Consider the following 25,403-nt stretch of genomic DNA (forward strand, 5'->3'; position numbering starts at 1 on the left):
CCCATGGGCCCTGCTAACCAATCAGGATGCTGTCGGTGAGACATGCGCAGTGGTTGATTCGTTCATGAAGTGATTTTCTATTGGTTTGTTTCAGCGCGGTGAATCATGGCGGAAAGCGAGAACGGGAAAGACGGCAAAAGCGCTGCAAAAAGACCGAAAATAGATGCGGAAAACGAGAAAAGAAATGCTGATGAACAGTCCACCGATAACCCAGTGGTAGACTTCCAGCTCACCCGCATTCTACGCGATAATCCACGAGAAAAGAGCATCTTCATTCACGGAAAGGTGTGTATGTGTTTGTGTATGTAAGGTTGTGTATGTGTATGGGATGTTGTGTAAGTGTAACATTGTGTTTGTGTAGCTGTGTGTGGTTGTGTGTGTAACGTTATGTGTTTGTGTATCTGTTTGTGAATGTGTAATTTTGTGTAAAATTATATACGTGTAACGGTTATGTGTTTATGTAACGTGTTGTGTCTGTGGTATGTGTAACGTTTCGTTTGTGTTTGTGTATCGTTGTGTTTGTGTATGTGTAACGTTATGTGTTTGTGTTTGTGTAACAATGTGTTTGTGTACATGTTTGTGTGTGTGAAACGTTATGTGTATGTGTAACGATTTGTTTGTGTATGTGTAACGTTTTATATGTGTGACCTTATGTGTTTGTGTATATGTTTGTGTGTAACGTCATGTGTATTATTGTGTTTGTGTAGGTCTAACGTTGTGTGTATGAGTGTGTGTTTGTGTATGTGTAACTATGTGTTTGTTTATATATGTGTGTAACGTGTATGTATAACGTTTTGTCTGTGTATGTTTGTGTAATGTTATGTGCATATGTTTGTGTATGTGTAAAGTTTGTGTGTGTGTATATATAACGTTATGTGTTTGTGTATGTATCATATGTATGTGCAACGTTATGTGTTTGTGTATGTGTAACGTAATGTGTTTGTGAAATCACTGTAGGAAATCTTTTAATTGAGCACCCAGTGGCTATTATATATTCAGTTTACTTTCATTTGGATTCCAGCACATCGGTGTCAATACACGGCAGTACTTCTGTTCTGTCTACTTTTTTACTCATACCATAACGGTATTTATTTATTTGCTTCAATAATGTGTTCTGTTATGCTAGTAGAAGCTATTAAGGTAAAGATAGGTTTTATATTCGCAAATTCATTTTATTTCTTGGACAAATAGTGCAAAAACATCAGAACTATACTTGCACATTGAGTGATCATTGTAAAGGCTGCAGTAGTTGAATGTTTATTGTGTTCTAGGTGAAGGATCAGGATGCTGTTGTGATCCTGGAGAAATCTCCGTTCAGACAGGACTCGCTGCCTGAGTTACTAAAGACTAGTCAACTCAAGCTGGAGATGCAGAATGACGTGTATAGCACATACCAGCTGCACGCACCGCCACAACTCAATGGTAGATCACAATATGTTGTTGAAATGTGATTTATTCCTCAGATTCAAAGCTGCATTTTCACCATCATTACTGCAGGCTTTAATGCCAAATGATACTTAAAAAAATCATTGTAATATACATATTTACTGTTCAAGAAACATTATTATTATCATTATTAAGGTTTTTATTGTATTGAAATATTTGCTCTTAAATAATATTCTTCTGTGACATTATTATTATTATTTTTTTTTTTAATGTCCCATGGTGATCACAAATTTCGATATCTTATTAAAAATATAATCTTTCTGACCCCAAAAGTTTCAATGGTAGTTGGTATTTTTCTTTGCTGTTTACTGCTTGATTTCCTTTTTTTGACAGATTCTTTTGTTTTTGTTTGCTGTGTCTCAGTTATGGCTTATTTATTTTAATGTTATACAGTTATTTTAACGTAAATATGCTTTTTTAAGCAACATTTAATATTTTTTAACAAGTAATTTTCTTTAATTTTCCAAAATGTCTCTAACCTTCACTCTAATATCTAATTATTTAATATGATCTCCTGTCTAATATCAATTTATTGTATGTTATGCACATATAAATATTACTGTAAAATAACTCCTAAGATTCAAAGCTGCATTTTCATCATCATTACTTTAGTCTTTAATGTTAAATGATGCTTTAGTAATTATTATGTGCTTATTTGCTGCTCTAGGAATTATTATTATTAATATGACTATTATTATTATTATTAATATTCATGTCAAAACTGTTCCACTTACAACCTGAAAGATGGTTTCATTCATGGATTTTATGCATAGATTTTTTTTCCTTTAAATGGGAAACTTTTGTGGTGATAATATTATTAATATTGATTTAATATTAATAATATACTTAATATTCATGTTAAAACAGTTCTGCTTACAACCATGAATGATACAATCTTTCAGGATTTTTGATGCATAGAAATATTTTCCTTTAAATGAAAACCTTTCTGATATTTTTTATTTTTTATTATTATTATTATAATTTTTACTGTCACATGCTAATTACAATTTTTTTCTTTTAAGAAATATAAATTTTTCTGACAGTAAAATTCTCAATTGCTTTTTTTTCCTTTGGTGTTTTAGTTGATTTCCATTTGATCGATAATGTTTTATTGTCTCCGTTATGGTTAATTCCTTTTTTTATTACTTGTCTCATAATGATTTTAAAGTAAATATACTTATTTTTTTATTAAATTTGATATGTTTTTTTAATTTAATAATGCCAGAATTCCTCTAATATCAATTTGTTTTATTGTACCACCTGTCTAATATCGATTTATCTGCTATTATGCGCAAAATTTTATCAGTACTCTTCAAAGGATTAAAATATTGAAAAATATTACTCTAAAATAACTGTAAAACTACAGTTTATGAAGAACTTTCATGACAGTTTGATAATTAAAAGCTTAACAACCATTAGATAGAACATACAAATGACACACCACCCCCTATTAAACCAAAACTCCTTAATGTTTATAACAGAAATCAAAACAACAGTAATGTGCCCCGCCACGGAGAAGCATATTAAGAAGTATTTGCACCAGGAGGTTTTTCTGCTTGAAGAATCAGGTGAAGATTACCGCAACCTCACCTTACCATACATCAGCGGCCAGAGCTTCAGTGTGCAGGTGAGGATTCAGTCACGTCTGACCCTTCATTTCAGTGTCACACATAACAGCAAAGCTTTTACTGTGATTTCAGTGGGTGTATAACATATTAGAGAAGAAAGCAGAGGCGGATCGGATTGTTTTCGAGGATCCAGACCCTGATGCTGGTTTCGTTTTGCTGCCTGATTTCAAATGGGACCAAAAGCAGGTGAATTTTGATCACCAATCCAGTCTTATGTTGCAAGGGTATATTTTTGTCAATAAGCAATGGGTTGAAATGATGGATTACACTATGACAAAAACATTAGAATATTATGTGGATCATGTTCCATCAATATATTTTGATCATTTCCCACTGTAAGTATATCAAAATAATTCTTTTTAGTTAGTAATGTTCATTGCTGAGCACCTTTTTTGAACAAGTTAAAGGCGATTTTTCTCAATATTTCAATTTCTTTTAACCCTCAGATTACAGATTTATTTTCTTTTTTGCTTTTTTCAAATTACATAATTTCTTTATTATAACTACAGTGATTTCAAACTAAAGCACTAAAAACATTATTAGCAAGATGGTGTAAAACTGTACATTTCTTGTCAAATATCAAGTTAAAATCATGTTCTATCAGTATAGTTTCATGATTTTGTACTGTAACTGTTAACTCATTTTTAATTTCGTAATGCTCTATGCTGAACCTTAAAATGCAAATTTAAAGGCGATTATTATTTTTAAATTTAATTTTTATTTATTTTTTATTTTTATTTATTTATTTTTACAGATTTTAACTACTTTTATTACTTTTTAATTGAAAGATTTTAATGTCAACTACAGTAGTTCAAACTCTAATATTGCTGAAGCACTGAAAACATTATTGATATGATAAATTTTGAACAAATTTAAAAGATTTGAGCAAATTTAAAGGCAAATTTTCACAATATTTAGATTAAAAAAAAAAAGAGTCTTCAGAGTCCTAACTATCTACTCTATCTGTCCAAAAAGTACAAAGGGTGGCGCTCGCCCCTAACCTAGTGTACTAAACACAAGAGTAGTCCTACATGTTGCAAGATGTATGTCATGTGACCTTACCTGTCTGCTTCGTTTAAGCCTCGTAAACAACGTGAATGAGATAACGGACGGATAACATGCACACGTGCAACAACAAAAATACACAGTTAGACAGGGTTTTTCTTTTTAACGCAACACAATAACAGAGAAAAGGAAAAAAAAGAGAAGGGCTGGTTAGGGGTCTGGCGCCCACTCTTATGAAAGGGCTAATAATTTTGTCCTTAAAATTGTGTTTAAAGAATTAAAAACTGCTTTTATTCTTGCTGAAATAAAACAACAAAGACTTTTGCCAGAAAAAAAATTATTATCAGACATACTGTGAAAATTTATTTGATCAGTTAAACATAATTTGGGAAATATTTAAAAAAAGAGAAAAAAATTAAAAGGGGGCTAATAATTCTGACTTCAACTGTAAATACATTTAGATCATTTACTTTAATCATTACTTTTGGACTGTGTAGAGACTCAACCAGCACAACAAAACATGTTTCTGAAGACCATCACCTACTGCACCTTTAAATCAAAATTAATACACAAAATACTTGAAAATAAAATGCTTTAATAACATTTTGCTATGGTTGCACTCAATTAGTTACAAAATAACTGTTTGAAATAATTAAAAAAACAAAAACATAATATAAATTGAACCCAGCTCAAGTGTAAAAAGTTATCTGAGAGAGATCAATACGACAAAAGAAAATTACAATCAAAATGCATATGATCTTTTTCATCTGTTCATGTCTCTGCTAGATATTCTCCTATTTTAACAAAGTACACATCAATAGAAAGTGTATTTATTCAGCGATCAGATTATATTCAGTATAAATCTCAATAATAAAAACATATTGTGGTCATATTTGGGGTATATTTGTAAGACCAGTGGAAAAATAATCAATGTTTGTTTTGTTTCCCTCTTCAGCTACAGGACCTGTATTTGATTGCCATCGTCCACAGGAGGGACATAAAAAGTTTGCGGGATCTTACAGCAGAGCACCTGACGCTGCTCACAAACATTCGAAGTAAAGGAGAGGTGAGTTATGGGTTATACGTCAAGTTTACCACACTAATATTTATGTAGTTGGGTCTCCTGGAAGACTTTTAGAATATTGATGTCTGCGTAAATTGAAAGGTCTTTTATCAGTGTTGTCATTTATATATCTTTATTGAATAATGCTTGTTTAATAAGAAATGTTTGTTTTATAAATGATGTATTTATTACTAATTTTGCCGTGAATATTGCTAGTGCTTTTAACAATTAGTACAATTGTACAAAAAGTACAATTGAAACAAAGGTAAAACTATTATTTTGATGGTCCATTTGAGTATTAGTAGACTGTCTGCTTAATATCTGTTGAAACTGCTCCTTCAACAGACATAAGAAACTTTGCAAGTACATGTAACCCCAACCCTAACAGTCTACTTATAATCTAATGAGAATTAGTTGGCATGTAGATGCAATGTATTTTGAATTCATCAAACAGACCATCAAAATAAAGTGTGACCAAAACAAGTTATACGGAATATAGTTTTTCTAGTGTTGTTATTACGAAATTTATTTTTCTACTAAAGTGTTTTACTATTTTGACCATATTAGTATGACTATAGCTCATAAATAATTAGCACTGTATTAGGCCTTTTGTTGCAAAAAAAAAAAGAACAAGAAATATATTGTCCTACTAATGCTGTACTGTTTATTAAAATGGTCAAGTATTATTATTTAAAATTAGCAAGAATTTACATTTTATTTTTATACAATTGCCAATTAACCATCAAGAGTTATAGTGGACAAAAAAAATATTTTCTTCTAAGTAAAGCTTGTTTTCTTTAGCCTGCTGTGCTTTTCTCTGACACCAGTGCTGCATATATCTATCATAAGTTGTGTCATGTGACAAGCTGTCTATTCCAAATAGTAAGAATGAGTTTATTTTATTATATCGCACTACCCTAGTTAAAAATTAAGATTATCACTGTTTGTTTCACAAGAAAATAAAACAAGTCTTTGTGCAAGAAATGCAATTTTACAATGTACATTTGTAATTCAATGCATTATTGAATAATGCATTACCACAAAACAACACCTAATAAATGACATTTGCTGCTTGTTCAAACTACTTATTTAATATGAGTTGAACCAAACACTAATTTTATTTTTTTTTTTAAATCAAGTAATTTGATTGAACATAAAACCATTAAGTGAACTTGAAGGGACAACATGAAGGAATTGTAGATTTAAAAAAAAAATCATATAAATTAATAGTATTTTTCTTTTTTGATTGAACAATATTTTTCAGAGATACGACTATCTGAAAATTGAAATCTGATTTTAAAAAAAAATCTAAATACTGAAAAAATCACATAAAGTTGTCCAAATTTAAGCAATGCATATTACTTTAAATTTTTATATATTTGTGTAAAGAAATTTATATCATGTCTTCATAGAACATGATTTATTTTTAAAATGTGTTTTAATTATTGAACTGAATTCCTTTTTGAATGAAAAAAAAAATGTCTAATTCTGACTCACACCGTGTATTTTTTGAGCTATTCCCTCAAATATACCTGTGCAAAATAAGACTGATTTTGGGGTCCGTGTCACGGTTCCTCAATTAGCTATGAAATTTACCAACAATTCAGGAAGGGAAATTGTTTCAGCACCAATAAGATGCAAATGAAATTCATTCACTGTGAAATAGTGGAGCTCTAGTTCAGATTTCCACTAGATGTCAGTGTTAAACTAAACTTGTAAACCCCTCTTTTTCTGCCTTTCTTCGTCTACTTGGATAAAGTCTAGAAGGGATGTAGATGCTGACTTCACTATAGCATCATTTTTGTGACGCTGTACAACAATAATTCATATCTTTACATTACTTTAAAGGGCATTACTGTAGGTGTAGTTAGCATTAATAAAATAGAATTAATAAATAATACTCTGTTTTTACAGCTTTTACATTACTAGTTTGGGTATGGGTAATGGTGGATGTTAATAAAATATATTTAGTGAGTAATATAATAAGTATAAATAGTTCTCATTAACTTTGGGCTACAGCTGCATCCCTTCTAGCAACAACCAACTACTTGGCCTTTTAAAGCATTGCTTGCATTTACAGTTTAGCTCTAAATATATGGAACTGTCATGATCCTGTATCACAATTCCATCCCAAAAGCAGCATGTAAAAGGAAAATATTTATTTTGCCAGCGCACTTTGATTTTCTTTAGCTAACAATTAATCCGTGCAATTTAATTTACTGAAAAAAAGTTTGTTTTAGTAATCTTCAATCATAGTCTAAACATTTGCTTCTGCGTTTGGAGTGGCAGTTTGATGCTTCAGCCACTATTTATGGCCACACCCCTTTTACTGTTAATTTGCTATCCGCTTGTTAAGTGTTACGTCTTCCAGGTCCAAGCACTCATGAAATGGGGAAACTCATGAAATGCTAATAATAAACGTTTACTACGTGCTGTAATACATTTGAAAATCACGATTGCAATATATATATATATATATATATATATATATATATATATATATATATATATATATATATATATATATATATATATATATATATATATATATATCCATGGCTAACATCAGATGGCCAGAAAGTGATTCATTTTTTTATAAATTGTTAATTTTGGTATTTGTGATGCAGAAAGCCCAGAGATTGATGTGTACACTATGACTTTATTTAAAATGAGATAGGACTAAAGAGTGATCGTAAACAAATGTTTTCTCAATTCAGATGAGTGGTGACTTGGACCTGGAAACAGTATTATACACGTCACCACTTAACAAGCGTATAGGGGAATGATGCTTAACAAAAAGGCTCCACCCCCTACTCAATATTCCGTTTCAGTTGGAAGCTCATCAACATACTTGAATAAAAGTTTCTGGAGCTTCCAGTTCACGTGGACTTTAAACAACATTTAAACATGATACAATACCCAATGCATGGTTTTCCCAAATACATTTGTTAGGTGTCGCATGACTGCATACAGTTGAAGTCTGAATAATTAGCCCCCTGTATGTATGTATGTATGTGTGTGTATGTGTGTGTGTGTGTGTGTATATATATATATATATATATATATATATATATATATATATATATATATATATATATATATATATATATATATATATATATATATATATATATATATATATATATATATATATGTATGTGTGTATATATATATATGTATGTGTGTATATATATATATGTGTGTATATATATGTATGTGTGTATATATATATATATATATATATATATATATATATATATATATATATATATATATATATATATATTTTTTTTTTTTTTTTTTTCTAATTTCTGTTTAACAAAATAAATCCACACATTTCTAAACAATAGTTTTATTAACACATTTCTAATAACTGGCTTATTTTATCTTTGCCGTGATGACAGCACATAAAGTGACATTTAAAGGCTTAACTAGGTTTATTAGGGAATTTAAGGTAATTAGGCAAGTCATCGCATAATGGGGCTAATAACACTGACCTTAAATTGGTTGTAAAATATTAAAACCTGCCTCTATTCTAGCCAAAATAAAACAAATCAGAATTTCTCCAGAAGAAAAAATATTACAGGAAATACTGTAAAAAAATCCTTGCTCTGTTAAACATAATTTGGGAATCTTTGAAAAAGAAAACAAAAATTGACCGGAGGGCGAATTATTTTGGCTTTAATTGTACATCAGATTTAAATCCAGGTCTCATCTATATCCACAGGAAACCATTCAGAAGAAGTACGGCGTCCCTCCAAGCAAACTACGTGTGTATTTTCACTATCAGCCATCGTACTATCACCTCCACGTCCATTTCACCGCGGTGGAGTACAACGTTCCTGGTTGTGGAGTGGAAAGAGCTCACCTGCTTTCAGATGTCATCCAGAACTTGCAGTTGGATTCCAGTTACTATCACAACCGCAGCCTGTCGTTTCCACTGCGAGCTGATGATGGGCTGCTCCAACGGTTCAGAGAGGCCGGGAAAATTTAGTGATGTTTGCTACATTTTTTTAAAAGCTTGTTTCTTAAAGGGACAGATCAACCAGAAATTACCATTTAGTCATACTCTATTTTATTAAACATCAACTGGATATTGTTTCTGTAAGCGTGTTCTGCTGGATTTCTCAGAATATATGTGCGGTTTCTGAACTCTCCTTTTTTCTCCAAATGGGTTCATTTTAAGTCACTTAGAGTAAAACTGTTGAGTTTTATAATTAATTAATTTATTTTTGTATCCATTCAGCCGATTTCTGGATCTGGCGGGATCACTTTTAGCTTAGCTTAGCATAGGTCATTGAATCGGATTAGACCATTAGCATCTCACTCAAAGTCCTCTGCTGTTACTTTATTTACTAAGACTGTCAAATTCACTATTTTAAAGGCCTATATGACTAGGATCTATGTTCTCATTTTGGCGTTATAATCAAGTAAGTTTGCTGCTGTACCATGGCTTCAGCAGGCACAATGATATTACGCAGTAGTCTCCAGCTGGATAACCACAGTAACAGCGACACATGATTTCATTTTCCTGCTGCAGCGAAAGTTCCTTGATTATTACGCTGGAATTACTAGCCATATCAGCCTAGAAAATAGCAAGTTTTTTTTTTTTTTATAATTTTTAGATGTTTTTCACCTTCAATTGGAAAGGACAGTGGAGGTTACAAACAGGAAAGAATTTACATTTACATTTAGTCATTTAGCAGACGCTTTTATCCAAAGCGAGTTGGGAGAATTGGGAGCAGAGAGAGAGGGGAAGGGTCGGCAAAGCACCTCTGTGCTACATGTCGACGTACTTTAACCACTACACTATTGTTAAAAAAATTGCTAATGATCTAATCTGATTTAATAAAATATGTTAAGCTAAGCTAAATCTTGCTTAACTCTAGGTGAGCTAGAAACGTGGGGGGGAAAAAGTGAAGTGTTCCTTTAAAGCAGGGGTGCCCAAACTCGGTCTTCTAGGGCTGGTGTCCTGTAAAGTTTAGTTCCAACCCCAATCAGACACACCTGGGCTGGCTAATCAAGCTCTTACTAAGCTTTCTTGAAACATCCCTTTTACGTTGAGGCAAGTTGGAGCATAAATCTTTAATTGCTTTAAAGCAAGAGTTCATTTCCAGAATTAAATTTTTGTCGTCATTTGTTCACCATCCACTTTTTTAACAAACCTGTTTGAGTTTTTTATTTTTTATTTTTTTATTTATGTTTAAACATTTTGGTATCTTAACAGTTAAAATTTGGTATGGAAATCAATGAAGACCATCAACTGTAAGTGGAAGTCAGTGACCAATCATTCTGGAAGTTTACTGTACTCCTTAAAAGGATGAGTTTTGCTCATTTCGGGTCAATTCAATTATGTTTTTGACCAAACTGCAATACAAAAACACGTCACATGGTACATTGTTGGTACCATTGCAATACCATTCAAAGCTTAAAGGGATAGTTCACCCTAAAATGAAATTTTCAGTTAATTTACTCACCCTTACATCATCTGAAATGCAGTTGACTTTCTCTTTAAGACTTCTTGAAGACTATTTCAATAATGTAGGAAAAATTTCAGTAAATTAACTGTAAATGTTCATTTTTTGGATGAACTGTCTCTTTAATGGTATTTGTTGCAGCTTTAGAATATCCAGAACAAGCTTTAGAGTAAATAATGAAGTAAGTTTTTTGTTTTGGGTGAACTAACCCTTTAATATCTCTTTAATTATTGAAAGCTTAAATTTACACTGCTTATCTGTTTTAAAACATGCATTATGGTCACTATAAAAGTCATTTTATGACATCTGCCAACAGTTTTTTGTCTAAAATATATGCTTGATTTTTGTAACTGTCTGTTTTTTTGTTGTTATTAAAGTACAGGTTGTTTTTAAATGGGTCGTTTGTGCTTTTCATTTTGTGGCCGATCATGTGGACACAACCTAAATTCATCACTCAAAACCCCATTTTTTTTTTCCACCCGGCTGTGCACCTGTCTGTGGTGGGATGTCGAGATTCATTTTAAAGCACAATTGGAGCCAGTGGGGCCCCAGGCTTTATTCTTTGAGGTTTTAGGGGTCCTTTGAAGAGATTTGGCCATGGCTGACAGAGCAGTGGGCTGCAATGGATGGCCTTTTTTCTTCTTTTCTTTTCTGAAAGTTGCTTGTTCGATATTAGCCCCACAACCAGGAAGAGTAAAGTTTAATAAGCGCAACACAACCGATAATGTTCTTGCTTAGCTGCGAGTTTACTTATAGCGAGATGTATAGATTTTTATTTTCATTTTTTGGGATTTTTAGTTTGCAGCTCATTGTAAATCCAGCCCTGGAGGAGCAGAAAAACCCAAACCTCCAAAGCAAGGACAAAAAAAAAGTCTGTTCAAAGTTTGTTTATGTGGTTCAACTTGAGATTTCACTGTTTTACATAATCAAAGACTTAACAATGCTCTCTATTCACAGGGAATCACAGCACAGTATAGAATGATTTCTGATGGAGTATCAGCTCAAGTAATGCTCTGTTATTTAAAGGTACGTTCACACAAGAAAAAAAAACCTGACTTTGTTTTCATCTTCTGTTGTTTACTCCTGGTGTTAACATGTTCAGATATTCTTTTTGTTCACAGTTATTGAAACCTTTACCTTTTATGATACATGAATGCTAGTTTTTTATTGCTTCACATTTCTTTATTGGTTAGCACTGTTCCCTTAAAGCACAAGAAGTTTGCTGGTTTGAGTCCTGACTGGGCCATTTGGCATTTCTGTGTGGAGTTTGCAAGTTCTCCCTGTGTTCGCTTGGGGTTCTCCAGGTGCTCTGGTTTCCCCCACAGTCCAAAGACATGTGCTGTAGATGAATTCATTCATTCTCTTGTCTTCTTAGTCCCTTTATCAATCCGGGGTCGCCACAGCGGAATGAACTGCCAACTTATCCAGCACGTTTTTATGCAGCGGATGCCCTTCCAGCCGCAACCCATCTCTGGGAAACATCCACACACACATTCACACACACTCATACACTACGGACAATTCAGCCTACCCAATTCACCTGTACTGCATGTCTTTGGACTGTGGGGGAAACCGGACCACCCGAAGGAAACCCACGCGAATGCAGGGAGAACATGCAAACTCCACACAGAAACACAAATTAGGCTGAGGCTCGAACCATCGACCTTCTTGCTGTGAGGCGACAGCACTACCTACTGCGCCACTGCCTCGCCCCTGTAGATGAATTGAATAAGCTAAGTTGTCTGTAGTGTATAAGTGCAGGTGGGTGTTTCAAGGGGGGTTGGTTTGCGGCCAGAAGGGCATCCACTGCGTAGAACATGCTGAAATAGTTGGCAGTTCATTCCACTGTGGCGACCTCTAAAATAGAGACTAATCTGATGGGAAGTGAATGAATTTCTGAATTTACTTGCATTTCTACAGTACGCAGACATATATATATATATATATATATATATATATATATATATATATATATATATATATATATATATATATATATATATATATATAAGAAACCATTAAACATGACACTCCAGAAAGAGAGTGGAATAAAATAAGATAAAAGAAATTCAGACCTTTTCATCTTCTGTTGTTTTCTCCTGGTGTTAACGTGTTCAGATATTCTTTTTGTATACAGTTAATGCAAGCTTTACCTTTTATGATACATGAATGGCAGATTTTTATTGCTTTAAATTTCTGCATGGTTGGCTCAATGCTTGGCACTGTCGCCTCACAGCAAAAGGGTCCCTGGTTTGAGTCCTGGTTGGGTCAGTTGCCATTTCTGTGTGAAGTTTGCATGTTTTCCCCGTGTTGTTGAGGGATCCTCCGGGTGCCCACAGTCCAAAGACATGCTCTATAGGTGAATTGAATAATTTAAATTGTCCATAGTGTATGAGTGTGTATGTGTAAATTAGTGTCTATGGGTGTTTCCAAGTACTGGGTTTTGGGCTGGAAGGGCATCTGCTGCGTAAACCATGCTGGAATAGTTGGCGGTTCATTCCACTGTGGCGACCTCTAAAATAGAGACTAATCTGATGGAAAGTGAATGAATTTCTGAATTTACCTGCATATCTATAGCACGCAGACCTATTAGAAACCATCAAACATGTCACTCCAGAAAGAGAGTGGAATAAAATAAAAAGGAAAACCTGACATTATTCTCATCTTATGCTGTTTTCTTCTGGTGTTAACGTGTTCAAATATTCTTTTTCACATCAAATCAAATCACTTTTATTGTCACATCATCAGCAGCACTATTTTCATGCATCATAGCACATAGCAGTGCTATGATGCATGAAAAGCTTAGGTGCTGGCTTCAAACAGTGCAAAATACAGACAGTGCAAATACAATGACAGTGCAAAATACAACAACATACTCCTAAAAAAAAAAACAGGACAATGTAAAATTGGCAATGTTGACAGTTATTGAAACCTTTACCTTTTATGATACACGAATGCCACATTTTTATTGGTTTCTGCATTTACTGGCATATCTATATTAGAAACAGTTAAGCATGAGAATCCAGAAAGAGAGTAGAATAAAAAATAACGTAATAAACTTAGGGACTTAGGCATATTATGCTTACATGATAATAAACTACCATAATCATAAAGTAACCTTAATAACAATGTAAAAATCAATAGTACAATGTATAAAAATCTGTATTTTTAACCGGCAGCTAGCTCTCTGTAACTCTCACATAGTCGCCCACTGAAGCTAAGCAGGGCTGCGCCTGGTCAGTATCTGGATGGGAGACCACATGGGAAAGCTAGGTTGCTGCTGGAAGTGGTGTTAGTTAGACTAGCAGGGGGCGCTCAACCTGCGGTCTGTGCAGGTCGTAACGCCCCAGTATACTGATGGGGACTCTATACTGCTCAGTGAGTGCCGTCTTTCGGATGAGATGTTAAACTGAGGACGCTCTGTGGTCCTTAAAAATACCAGGATGTCCTTCGAAAAAGAGTATGGGTTTAACTAAATTTGCCCACTGACCTCTGTCCATCATGGCCTCCTAACCATCCCCATATCATAATTGATTTCATCACTCTGTCTTTCCACCAATCAGCTGGGGTGTGGTCTTGAGCAATATGGCTGCTGTCATGAGGAAATCCCCCCCAAAAATGTGTAAAGCGCTTTGAGTGTCCAGAAAAGCACTATATAAATGTAAGGAATTATAATTATATTTCTACTTTAACATTTGATTACCTGGACAGTGTCACACACATTTTATGGAGTGCTTTTGTGACCTATTGGGGCATCATGTATACTGTTAATTCTTATTGGCCATAATTTATTAAGATTCCTTTCCCTTAAACCAATCTAACATTGGCAGCAATAAAGATCTAAAATGAACTCGTCGTCTTATGTGAACCACTAGAACAGTTGAAAATGCATTTGATCAGATTGCTTCATAGTGTAAACATGATAAAAAGAATGAAGAAATGAGAGAGAAGTGCTCCCACGGGTCCCTGAAATCCTTGAAAGTTTCTGAATCTGAAGAGAGAAAAAAATCAGTGCCTTGAAAGTTTTTGAAAATAAGCATACATTGATACAGGATCTTGAAAGTGCTTGATTTTATTTTGTGCAAAGAGTTTTCTAGAAAAAAATAATAAAAAATCTGTTATTCCTTATGGCAGGGGTGGCCAACGCTGTTCTTGGAGAGCCACCTTCCTGCAGATTTCAGTTGCAACCCATATCAAACACACCTGAACCAATTAATTAGGACCTGAACACAACATGATAATTACAGGCAGGTGTGTTTGATATGGGCTGCAACTGAAATCTGCAGGAAGGTGGCTCTCCAGGAACAGGGTTGGCCACGCCTGCCTTATGGTCTGCTAATATTTCTCGCATTAAGTATTGCACGGAATTCGGCATAATCTTAAGAAACTATATTTTATTTAAAGAAATATGTAAGTATTTAAAGATAATGTGAAGTATTCAATATTTGAAGTGGATCAAAATCTACTTGCAACTTGTCTTGCAACTCATTTTGATTTGCTGCCTTGTCACAGAACATTTTTATTCTGTCGAAATATTTTTCTGTTGATTACTCATTCATTTAAAGTCCCTACTCTGTAAAAATCCTGTTTGCTTTTAAATTTTTAAGCTGAATCAAATTACCATTTGAGTCGATTGAACTCATATTATGACCTAAACAGCCTGCATAACTAATAAATTAAGCTAGAACATGATTAACTTCAATGTTATGTCAAAGTTACAATGACCTAAAAACATACGCTGTCAGAACGAATTGGTCATATCAGTTTTTACAGTGTAGACATTTATTTATTTATGCTATCTCTTGTATAAATGTATATTTTATAGTATTAATTTCTGTATGTGATCCTTTTTATGGTACAGTTGAGAATGAGTTGGCCGTAACATTAATTGGGGGCTCGTCCGGGATCAATTTATGTGGATGAGTATAGCCTATATGATTTTTTTAATAGACTCTAAATAGTTCACCCAAAAATCTACATTTAATGCCTATTTACACACCATCAACTGGCTTTGAATCTTTATAAGTTCCTATTTTCTGAACACAAAAGAAAAGGATTTCTTAATAGAAATAAAAAAGCTCACATCTTTTACTCATTGTTGCAAACATTTTCATCAGTTGAGCACAAAAGAAGATGTTTTGAAGAATGTTGGAAACTAGTAAATTGAACTTCATAGCAGGAAAAACAAATACTATGGAAGTCAATGGTTACAGGTTTCCAACATTCTTCAAAACATCTTCTTTTGTGTTCAGCAGAAGTAAACGTTTGCGAGTAAATGATGTGAGCTTTTTATTTTGGGGTGAACTTTCCCTTTAAATCACTTGCAAAAAAAAATAATAATAAATCGCTCTCAGTAATAACACTTGTACATTTTCTAACTAATGCTATTGTTGCATCTGGCTACCGCTAATTTCAGTGTTGTCACTATAGCCAACGCATGCGGCTTTAGCTCCTTGTTGTGCGTTCATTAATTCCAAGTAATTACCAGGTCTTATTACTTATCTGCGGTGATTGTGTTTGGCAGCAGGATTCAATATTTAGACAGAAAATTCCAGAGGAAAAACGTGAAAGTCCTTAAGAGCTTTTTAAATGGCCTTACGGAGGCTCTCTAGAACAATTACATAATTACTGCACACAAGCAATGCTGTCAGACAGAGCCTCTCCATCTCCATCTATCACTCCGCTCGCCTCACGATTATGCTTTTGGAAATGGGACAAAAATAAATAGTCAGTTTTATGCATGCATGTGTTTTTGAATGCATGCATATATAAAGTGGAGTGCATTAATGTAAAGCAATCAGAGTGTAATGAGAAAGGGTTGTTATGTGCATTATGTTGAAGTTAAATGTGATGGAGCTTGATTGTTGTTAAGGTGGCCACTTTTTTTATTTATAATTTTTTTAATCTGCCAGCTGCAGTGTTTTTGGCTAATTAGCTTCTTTTTCCCCTAATTTTCTTTCTCAACTGCTGAATAAATCCATGGGAAATGATGTATATTCATATTAAATTGTTGTTAGCACTGGTAGCAGGAGCAAAAGAGAGCTGAAGTAGTCAGATTTATTCACTAAGGATTCAACTATCCACTGTGGCAAAGGGAAATGACAAACTTAACTGATACACAGGGCATTAAATACTAGATATCACAAGTAACTTGACCAGTTTTGGGAACATGAGGAATGGTAGCATATAGGAAACAAAATCAAAGAACAAGTAAAAAAGACACTAATAGTTCATGCAGAATATTACTCAGTTACTTTTATTACCAGTGAAATTGAGCAATGAAAAATGTCAACTTCTGTGTAGTTTTCTACAATTTTACTTCAACTGAAACCTGAAAAAATTATATATACAACAACATAAATTGGGGGCATAAATTAGAAGTGAGTTATTAAAACTATTATGTTTAGGAATGTGTTGAAAAAATCTATATATATGATGCAAAGATTATCTAGAAAAAAAAGGTAATCAATAAGTAAATTAATAGACATTTAAATTAATAAGTAAACTAATAAGAGGATAACAAATAAATAAGTATTATTAAGTGAATTAAGAAGTAAAGAAATAAAGTTAATACATTAATAAGTAAAAAATAAATAAATTATTTAATGAAGTTAATAGAGAAGTACCTTAACAAATAAGTAAATTATTAGGAAAATAATAGCTTCGTAGAACAATAAGTGAATTACTAATGAATAAATTAATAGGCAAGTAAGTAAATTAAGTAAATAAATTAATGCGTAAATTAATAGATAAGTAAATTAAAAAGTAAATTAAGTTAATAAATTAAAATTAATAGATGATTAAATTATAAAGTAAATTAATAAGTTACTAGATTAATAACCAAATAAATAGTCAAGTAAATAAGTAAATTTAGTAAAATAAAGTAAATAAATAATTAATATGTAAATTAATAAGTTACTAGATTAATAAGTAAATGAATTAATGAAGTAAATTAAGTAAATAAATAAAATAATAAAAAACTAAGTAAATAAAATTTAATTCACCAAAATACCAAATACTTTCCATTAAAAATATTTTTGGCTTTGTTACTACCTTTTTGAACAAACAAGTTTTACTCATTTGTCAGCAAAAAGTTTTATATGACCTCATATTCTTTATTATTTTAATATCTTTATGTATTTTTTTACTTTATTATCATATTCTCCTATTATTTATATATGTTAATAAGATTTTGTATGATTATATTATAGTGTATTTCATTGTAAATCTTCTCTATTGATTTATAATAGAAACTTCTCTTTATTTTATCCCTTTATTTGACTTTGACTTTTTTTTTCACAGAAGTTATCTGAAACATTGAAGTAGCATTTAAATTGCTTTCTTATTTTAATCTAAAAGCACTTGTTTTAACGTAACACTTACCCATAAGTACCCAATTGTTTGTCCCATATATGTGCTGTTGTGTATAATTTGATTCCGATATTCAGCAGAGGATGTGGTCTGTTGTTTGACCTGCTGAATTTATATATATATAAGCATCTCTTTGTTTCTTTCCGGGAATTATTATTTATGAGATATGAGAGATGAGCGTGCGGTTTGACATGCTTTGCCACGCTGAGGTTTATACTGCAAGTGTTACAGAGGAAGTTCATGCGGCTACATTTGGTAAGTGCTGTTAACCATGTGTTTCCAATTACACCTGCTAGTTTTGATTAGAGAGTTAAGCTGATTTACCACCTGATTTGACCTAAAACTTTCACTTGATTTGTTCACTTTAAAAGAATAATTCAAGAAATAATCAGAGGTTTATACACTGTTTGATGCAATATTTTGGAAGAACATTCAAAAAGCTGCTTGTTTAATTGCTTATTTAAAAACACAATTCTTACGACTTAATTGTTTTATGTTCAATCCACTTAAATTTGTACAAATAAATCAGAAGTGTCCACACTCGGTCCTGGAGGGCTGGAGGGCCTGCTGAGTTTAGCTCCAACTTTCTTCAACACACCTGCCAGGAAGTTTCTAGTATATCTTGATTAGCTGGTTCAGGTGTGTTTGATTAGGGTTGGAGCTAAACTCTCCAGGACCCCGGCCCATTAGGACCGAGATTGGACACCACTGAGTTAACCTAATTAATTTTGGGACAACATGGAGGAATTGTGTGAAACCCAGCATTTTGTTTACTGTTGGAAACCAGTAAACATTGACATTCTTAAAACAAACATTCTATGGAAGTTAATGGGTACAAGCTCCCAACATTATTCAAAATGTCTTCTTTTGTGTTCAGAAAAAGAACTAACTTTTTATTTTTTTAAATTAAAATAAGAACATTACAAAATACCTGTCCTGTGTGATCAGAGTCTGAAAAATGTCAGTTTGACACCTTGAAAAGGATTAAATTCACTAGTATTTTATTCTAGATGTTAAATTTTAAATAGCTCTTAATTTTATAGGAATAGATAAACTATATATATATATATATATATATATATATATATATATATATATATATATATATATATATATATATATATATATATATATATAAAAACTACATATATATATACAGTTAAAGTCAGAATTATTAGCCCCCCGGTTGATTTTTTTTAGGAGCAAAGACATTTTTACAGTATGTCTGATAATATTGTTTTCTTCTGGAGAAAGTCTTATTTGTTTTATTTCGACTAGATTAAAAGCAGTTTTTTATTTTTTAAACACCATTTTAAGGTCAAAATTATTAGCCCCTTTAAGCTATATATATATTTTTTCCCCTATAGTCTACAGAACAAACCATCATTATACAATAACTTGCCTAATTACTCTAACCTGCTCTAGTTACCCTAATTAACCCAGTTAAGCCTTCAAATGTCACTTTAAGCTGTATAAAATGTATTGAAAAATATCTAGTCTAATATTATTTACTGTCATCATGACAGAGATAAAATAAATCGGTTATTAGAGATGAGTTATTAAAACTATTGTGATTAGAAATTTGTTGAAGAAATCTGCTCTGCGTTAAACAGAAATTGGGGGAAAATAAACAGGGTGGCTAATAATTCAAGGGAGCTAATAATTCTGACTTACACTGTACACACACACACACACATATATATATATATATATATATATATATATATATATATATATATATATATATATATATATATATATATATACATACACACACACACACACATATATATACACACACACACACACACACACATATATATATATATATATATATATATATATATATATATATATATATATATATATATATATATATATATATATATATATATATATATATATATATATATATATATAGTGTAAGTCAGAATTATTAGCCCCCTTGAATTATTAGCCACCCTGTTTAATCTGTAACTAAACATTTAAGTTAATTCAGTGAATAAACTACATTTGGAACTCAGTTATTAGAGTTGATGATTTTCCATTACTCAAACAAACTGAGGGAATCTCTTTCCTCAAATAATTTGAGTAGTCTCGTCTTATTAGGGTTTACAGTGTGAAAGTCAGTGGTTACAAGTTTCCAACATTCTTCAAAATATAGTTGTGTTTTTATTTTGGGTTGAACTTTTAATTTGAAAAGCAAAAAAGAACTTAAATCTCATGAGCTGTGTGATTTTAAAAAATCCCTATTTGTTCTAACAACATAAACTAAATCAAAACTGGGCATTTTCACCAAAAGTTTAGTTGTTCGGCCTTGACTGTAAATTTATCATCCACATCTCAAAGCATTCACACGGCTTTATTTAAATGCAAATGAAGAGTTTGTGGGGAGTCTTCAGGGGTGGAGGGCAACGGCAAACCCAATTCAACTATTTCTTTGTGTTGGTTTCTGCAGAGCGTTCCTATGGGTACCAGCAGTTCCTCTTTGCAGACGAGGGTCTGATGGGGTATTTTGGAGAGCGCTGATCTTCAATTCAGACCTGTCCCGTGTGCTGTGATAGTTTTTTTTTTTTTTTTATATTTGCAGTTCTTGTGGTTTGTGTTTGTTGGTACATGAACACTAGATCTGATGTGAGGTCAGTTATGGAAGCATTTTATAAGCTGTCTTTGGTTTCTAGTGTGTAAACTGTGGCATGTGCCTGGGATTAGGACATTTCGTTGAGGATTTTAGCAGCACCCCGATGCTTGTTTGCTGGAAAGGAGAACTTCATGGCCTGAACTTCATGCAGCACTGACGTTTGCTGGGACGTTTTCAGTTTGCAGGTATGAGGAGGATGATGGTTTTGCTTGTTTGTAGGTGTTAAAGAAAGTGTTTTATTAATGTGGGTTTGTGTTGTGAGCTGCAGGATGCATCGGTTTGATTACAGTATTTAGTTGATGGTTATAAAGGTTTGGATTTTGAGTTTGAGTTTTATTAAAAAAAGAAAAAAAAACAGAGAAAAAAGGTAAAACTCAAATCTTGACACCTGAGATTTATGAATAAATATATTATGATGCAATGAGCTAAATGCTTCTCTTTAACAATCATTTTTAAATAAAAAAATAATAGTAGATTTTAATTTGGTTATTGCATGAATAAATTGGCACCATTAATATTTTACAAATAATACAAAATATTCAAACATTTAAATATTAAACAGAATATGTTATTACTTTTTATGCACTTTTATTGTGCATTTAATAAACATTGTACGTGATGGAATAAAAAAAATGCAAACTTAAAATTACATTTATTTTTGTGATATATTTAAATTATAAAAATCATAAAATATATATATTCATTTACATATTTAAATAAAAAATTATGAATTATTATTTTATACATTTTTATAAGTACTTTATACAGTTTACTAATATTAATTAACTTTATTTTTTTATGGCGCCTTTAAAAGTAGCATCTCAAGGCAAATCACAGACATAAAATCTGCAGCAGCAAAAGATTCATACAAGGAGGAATGCAAAGAGAAAAATATAATATTAAAAAAAGTTAAAAGTGCATAAAATAATAATAGTGATGAATCTACAAAAATCAAATAAAAACTGCCATAAAAAGTAATGTTTCTTAAAATATGTTCATAATAATGTTGTATTAAAAAAAAAATCTATATTTTTGTTGCCGGAAACTTTCGATCGATGGAAACTGTTGTGGATTTTTTTCAAAATATATAAATATACAAACAATGATAAAATTATATATATATGTGTATATATCTATAAGATATCTATATATATGTGTGTGTGTGTGTGTCAGGGCATCCCGAGTTTGAATCTTCACTTCCTGTCTAAATACTGTCAAGTAAGGCCAAAAATACATCTTTAAAAAAAAAAAAAGAAAGAAAAAAGCAGTTACATTATTTAACCAATAGGTGGCGACAACCAGCCATCAAAAATATGCCACTGAGTAATTCTTTAAAAATGACGCATCTAGCAATGAAACATGAAGTTTTATGAGTGAAGAACTGAATAATTTATTAAAAATGAGACCAAAATAAATATGGGTTGTACAAATTATAATGCTAGATTTACACAGTTAGTGTTTAAAGCGACAGTAGTAGCAAGAGTGAATTTTTCACAGTACTTAATATTTTACAATTTATTTTTATTCAGCTTCTTTATTTTATTTTTAATAAAATTACAGCTGCTACGTTGTTTGTTAAAACCAAAAGCAGTGCTGTCTTTGTACTAAATGCAAAGCAAATTACATTTGTCTCTTCCCGCTTTTAGATGATCCGAAAAATGGTCTGATCCGTGACTAAAAAACCTTAATGTGATCCGAACCATGAGATTTGTGATCTGTTACACCTCTACTGTATATGTATGTAAAAAGAAAATGTGTGCATGTGTAAACTTACAAACTTCAGTGTCTATATACAGTTTAAAATGTAAATATATTAGAATAAAATGTACAATTTTCCCAGAGTAGGGTTGCGGCTGGAAGGGCATCCGCTGCTTAAAAACGTGCTGGATAAGTTGGTGGTTCATTCCCCTGTGGCAACCCCGGATTAATAAAGGGACTAAGCTGACAAAAAAATGAATGGATGAAAATGTACAATTCATAAATGCAAATTTAAATGAAATATTGATAATGCTAATTACATTATGATACCCATAAAAATGTCTTCTTGTTCCACCAGCTGAAAGATGTTCCAGTTCATCCGGAAACAGCTTCACAATCACCTGGTGGAGCGCAAAATCAGGAGAACTCGCCTCGTCACCAAAGACGGCCACTGCAACATCAAATTTGGCACCACCGAATATCAAAGCCACTTCGCTTTCCTTAAGGACTTCTGGACTACATTCGTCGAAATCCACTGGTGTTTCGTAATCCTTTTATTTGCCGCAGCCTTCACCGGCAGCTGGTTCGTTTTCGGCCTGCTCTGGTATTCGCTTGCGAAAAGCAACGGAGACCTCTCTGAGTCTCAGCAGACGAAATGCATCGAGAACATTAACAGCCTCACGACTGCTTTCTTGTATTCTTTAGAGACCCAAACCACTATTGGATATGGCGGTCGGGCTCTGACGGGGCACTGTCCTGGCACCGTCGCTCTATTAATAATCCAATCCCTCATGGGCGCCATCATCAACTGCTTTATGTGTGGACTCATCCTGGCCAAGATCTCGCTCCCGAAGAGAAGAGCAAAGACTGTAGCGTTCAGCGAAACAGCCGTCATCCGTCTCTGGAAGGGGAATTTATGCCTGCAGATACGAGTTGCCAATCTACGGAAAACCCTACTGATTGGAAGCCACATTTACGGAAAGCTTCTGCGGACTACTATCACTCCCGAAGGTGAAACTATCATTCTGGATCAAGTAAATGTTGACTTTTCGGTGGATGCTGGGAAGGATAACTTGTTTTTTGTGTGTCCGCTTACTATTTATCATGTGATCGACAAATCCAGTCCGTTCGCGGACATGGCAGCGGATAACCTTCAGCTCCAGGACTTTGAGTTGGTGGTTTTTCTTGACGGCACGGCTGAATCTACAAGCTTGTCCTGCCAAGTGCGAACTTCTTACCTTCCCAGAGAGATCAAATGGGGTTACGTGTTTCTCCCCGTCATCTCTCGCACCAAAACTGGAAAATACCGTATCGATTTATCCAATTTTTCCAAAACGCAGCAAGCAGATACTCCACATTGTGCTTGCTGTTTTCATAACAAACATAACAAGGGGCTCATTCTCCACCGGCATGGAAGCGAAGGCATCGATAACCTGGGATTTGACGTTATTGACCTTCAGGACTCGGCTGATGTAACTGAGAAGGGCGATTAAGGCTTGAAGTGGCTGATTGAGAGGAATCGAGTGTGCTGTAAACATCCTGTAATATGGTGGCATTTAGTACTGCGAACGTTGAAGCCACATAAAAGGAGAGGGAAGAAGAGAAGCAGTCGCTTTAGACGCTTGTGTTTCCTAACAGACACTTTGGCAGCGCTCCAAAACCTAGCGAGCTGCTTGTGTAGACGGTGTTATTTGAGGTATTGTTTGTTTCTGAAATGAAGCCTGTTACTAAGTGTCGCAATTAGGGTTGGGTATCGTTTGGGCAGATGTGACAGATTGATGCTTTTAGAATGGTACCGTGCCTGAAATGAGACGTAAGAAAAAGATGAGGAGTCGCAAAACGATGGCGGATGGTGTTTTTATTGAAACAAATGGAATTGAACAATATGTTTAAAGTGAGCAGTTGAAGTCAGAATGATTCGCCCACCTGTGGAACTTTTTTCTTTCTGAAAAATTTCCAAAACGAAAGAATTTCTCAAATATTTCCTGTACTATTTTTTCTTCTTATTTGTGTTATTTCTGCTAGAATAAAAGCAGTTTTTGATTTTTAAATCATTTTTAGAATAAATACGGTTTCTCTCTAGGTTTTTTCGCCAATTGGTGAAGTTTTTTGCTCTGCGCTGTCGCCACTGGCTTGCATGGTTCGGGACTTGTAAAACTGCACATCGATGAATTTGCTCTTCATAGTTTGGACTTTCAGTAGTGATTATTGCACCACACTGAGCTAAACTAAACTGAACTTCAACACTGAAAACGGGACTGACACTTTTTCAATTTACTATAATATTCTTTGTGAAGCTGCTTTGACAATCTACATTGTAACGGTGTGTTCACACCAGACGCGGAACGCGTGGATAAATCGCGCTATTCGCACGTAAATAGCCGTGTGAACATTTGAGTTTACTCGCTTCATTCGCACGTCAAATTCACTTCAGAACAGACACGGATTCGCGTGATGGGCAGGGCTTCTGTCTGCCCGGTGACTCTAGCTTCATAGCTAAATGGCTAAAATGGATTTTATTAATAAAAATAACAGTGTTTATGTGCTTTTATGAAGGCTGAAAAACAGAGTTGATACGTTTAGGGTCGTATCTGAGTCCACTACATCCTTACAGAGGTGCATCCAGCTCTGTGAGCTCATCAACTCCTCCAGAAACTGAACCTGGATGATGGAGGCTTTCAGCGGTGCATCTGACTGAGCCAAGCCCAGTTTGATGACTTGTCAGTGTCGGCTGGAGGTTTTACGAACAGGTTTTACGTACAGGTTTTTATCAACAGGTTTTACGTCACAATCACGCCCCCACAAGAGCAAGCTTCTGATTGGTTAACGCAGCGCGAATGTCCGCTGAAGTTCAGATTTTCAAACTCCAGTGATTCGCGCGAAACGTTCGTTAAGTGCGTCAAACGTGCAAAACACTCAATTCGCGCGTATCGCACCTTAGGATGTCTATTTGTGCGTTTGCATTGACTCACTAAATCACTCGCGCTTCATGCGCGTTCCGCGTCTGGTGTGAACATAGCATGTAAGCGCTAGCAATAAAGATGAATTGAATTGAATTGAATTTTCAGAATTAT

At 33.4% G+C, this 25,403-nt stretch overlaps 2 protein-coding genes across 5 annotated transcripts; both read left to right on the forward strand.

Annotated features, from left to right (window-relative positions):
- Positions 1-82: 82 nt before the first annotated feature.
- Positions 83-13,269, forward strand: dcps (decapping enzyme, scavenger). Of its 3 annotated transcripts, none has more exons than XR_015500281.1 (7): positions 83-285; positions 1,272-1,422; positions 2,928-3,073; positions 3,147-3,260; positions 5,035-5,145; positions 11,577-12,359; positions 13,008-13,269. XR_015500281.1 is itself a non-coding variant. In NM_205588.3 (6 exon segments), coding segments are annotated over 6 exon segments (969 nt in total). In that variant the 5' UTR covers positions 96-105; the 3' UTR covers positions 9,137-9,927.
- A 7,196-nt stretch (positions 13,270-20,465) lies between these two features.
- On the forward strand, positions 20,466-24,411 carry kcnj1b (potassium inwardly rectifying channel subfamily J member 1b). 2 transcript variants are annotated; one of them, XM_087269532.1, is made up of 3 exons: positions 20,466-20,629; positions 20,703-20,816; positions 22,688-24,411. In XM_087269532.1, exon 3 carries the CDS (start codon positions 22,695-22,697, stop codon positions 23,820-23,822), a length of 1,128 nt encoding a protein of 375 aa, XP_087125658.1. In that variant the 5' UTR covers positions 20,466-20,629; positions 20,703-20,816; positions 22,688-22,694; the 3' UTR covers positions 23,823-24,411.
- Positions 24,412-25,403: the final 992 nt, after the last annotated feature.

This window comes from Danio rerio, chromosome 10 (assembly GCF_052040795.2).
Source record: "Danio rerio strain M-AB ecotype USA chromosome 10, GRCz13ab, whole genome shotgun sequence".
NCBI lineage: Eukaryota > Metazoa > Chordata > Actinopteri > Cypriniformes > Danionidae > Danio > Danio rerio.

Coding starts and splice junctions, on each gene's coding strand:
- kcnj1b (XM_087269532.1), top strand. CDS start 22,695: ATGTTCCAGTTCATCCGGAAACAGCTTCACAATCACCTGGTGGAGCGC.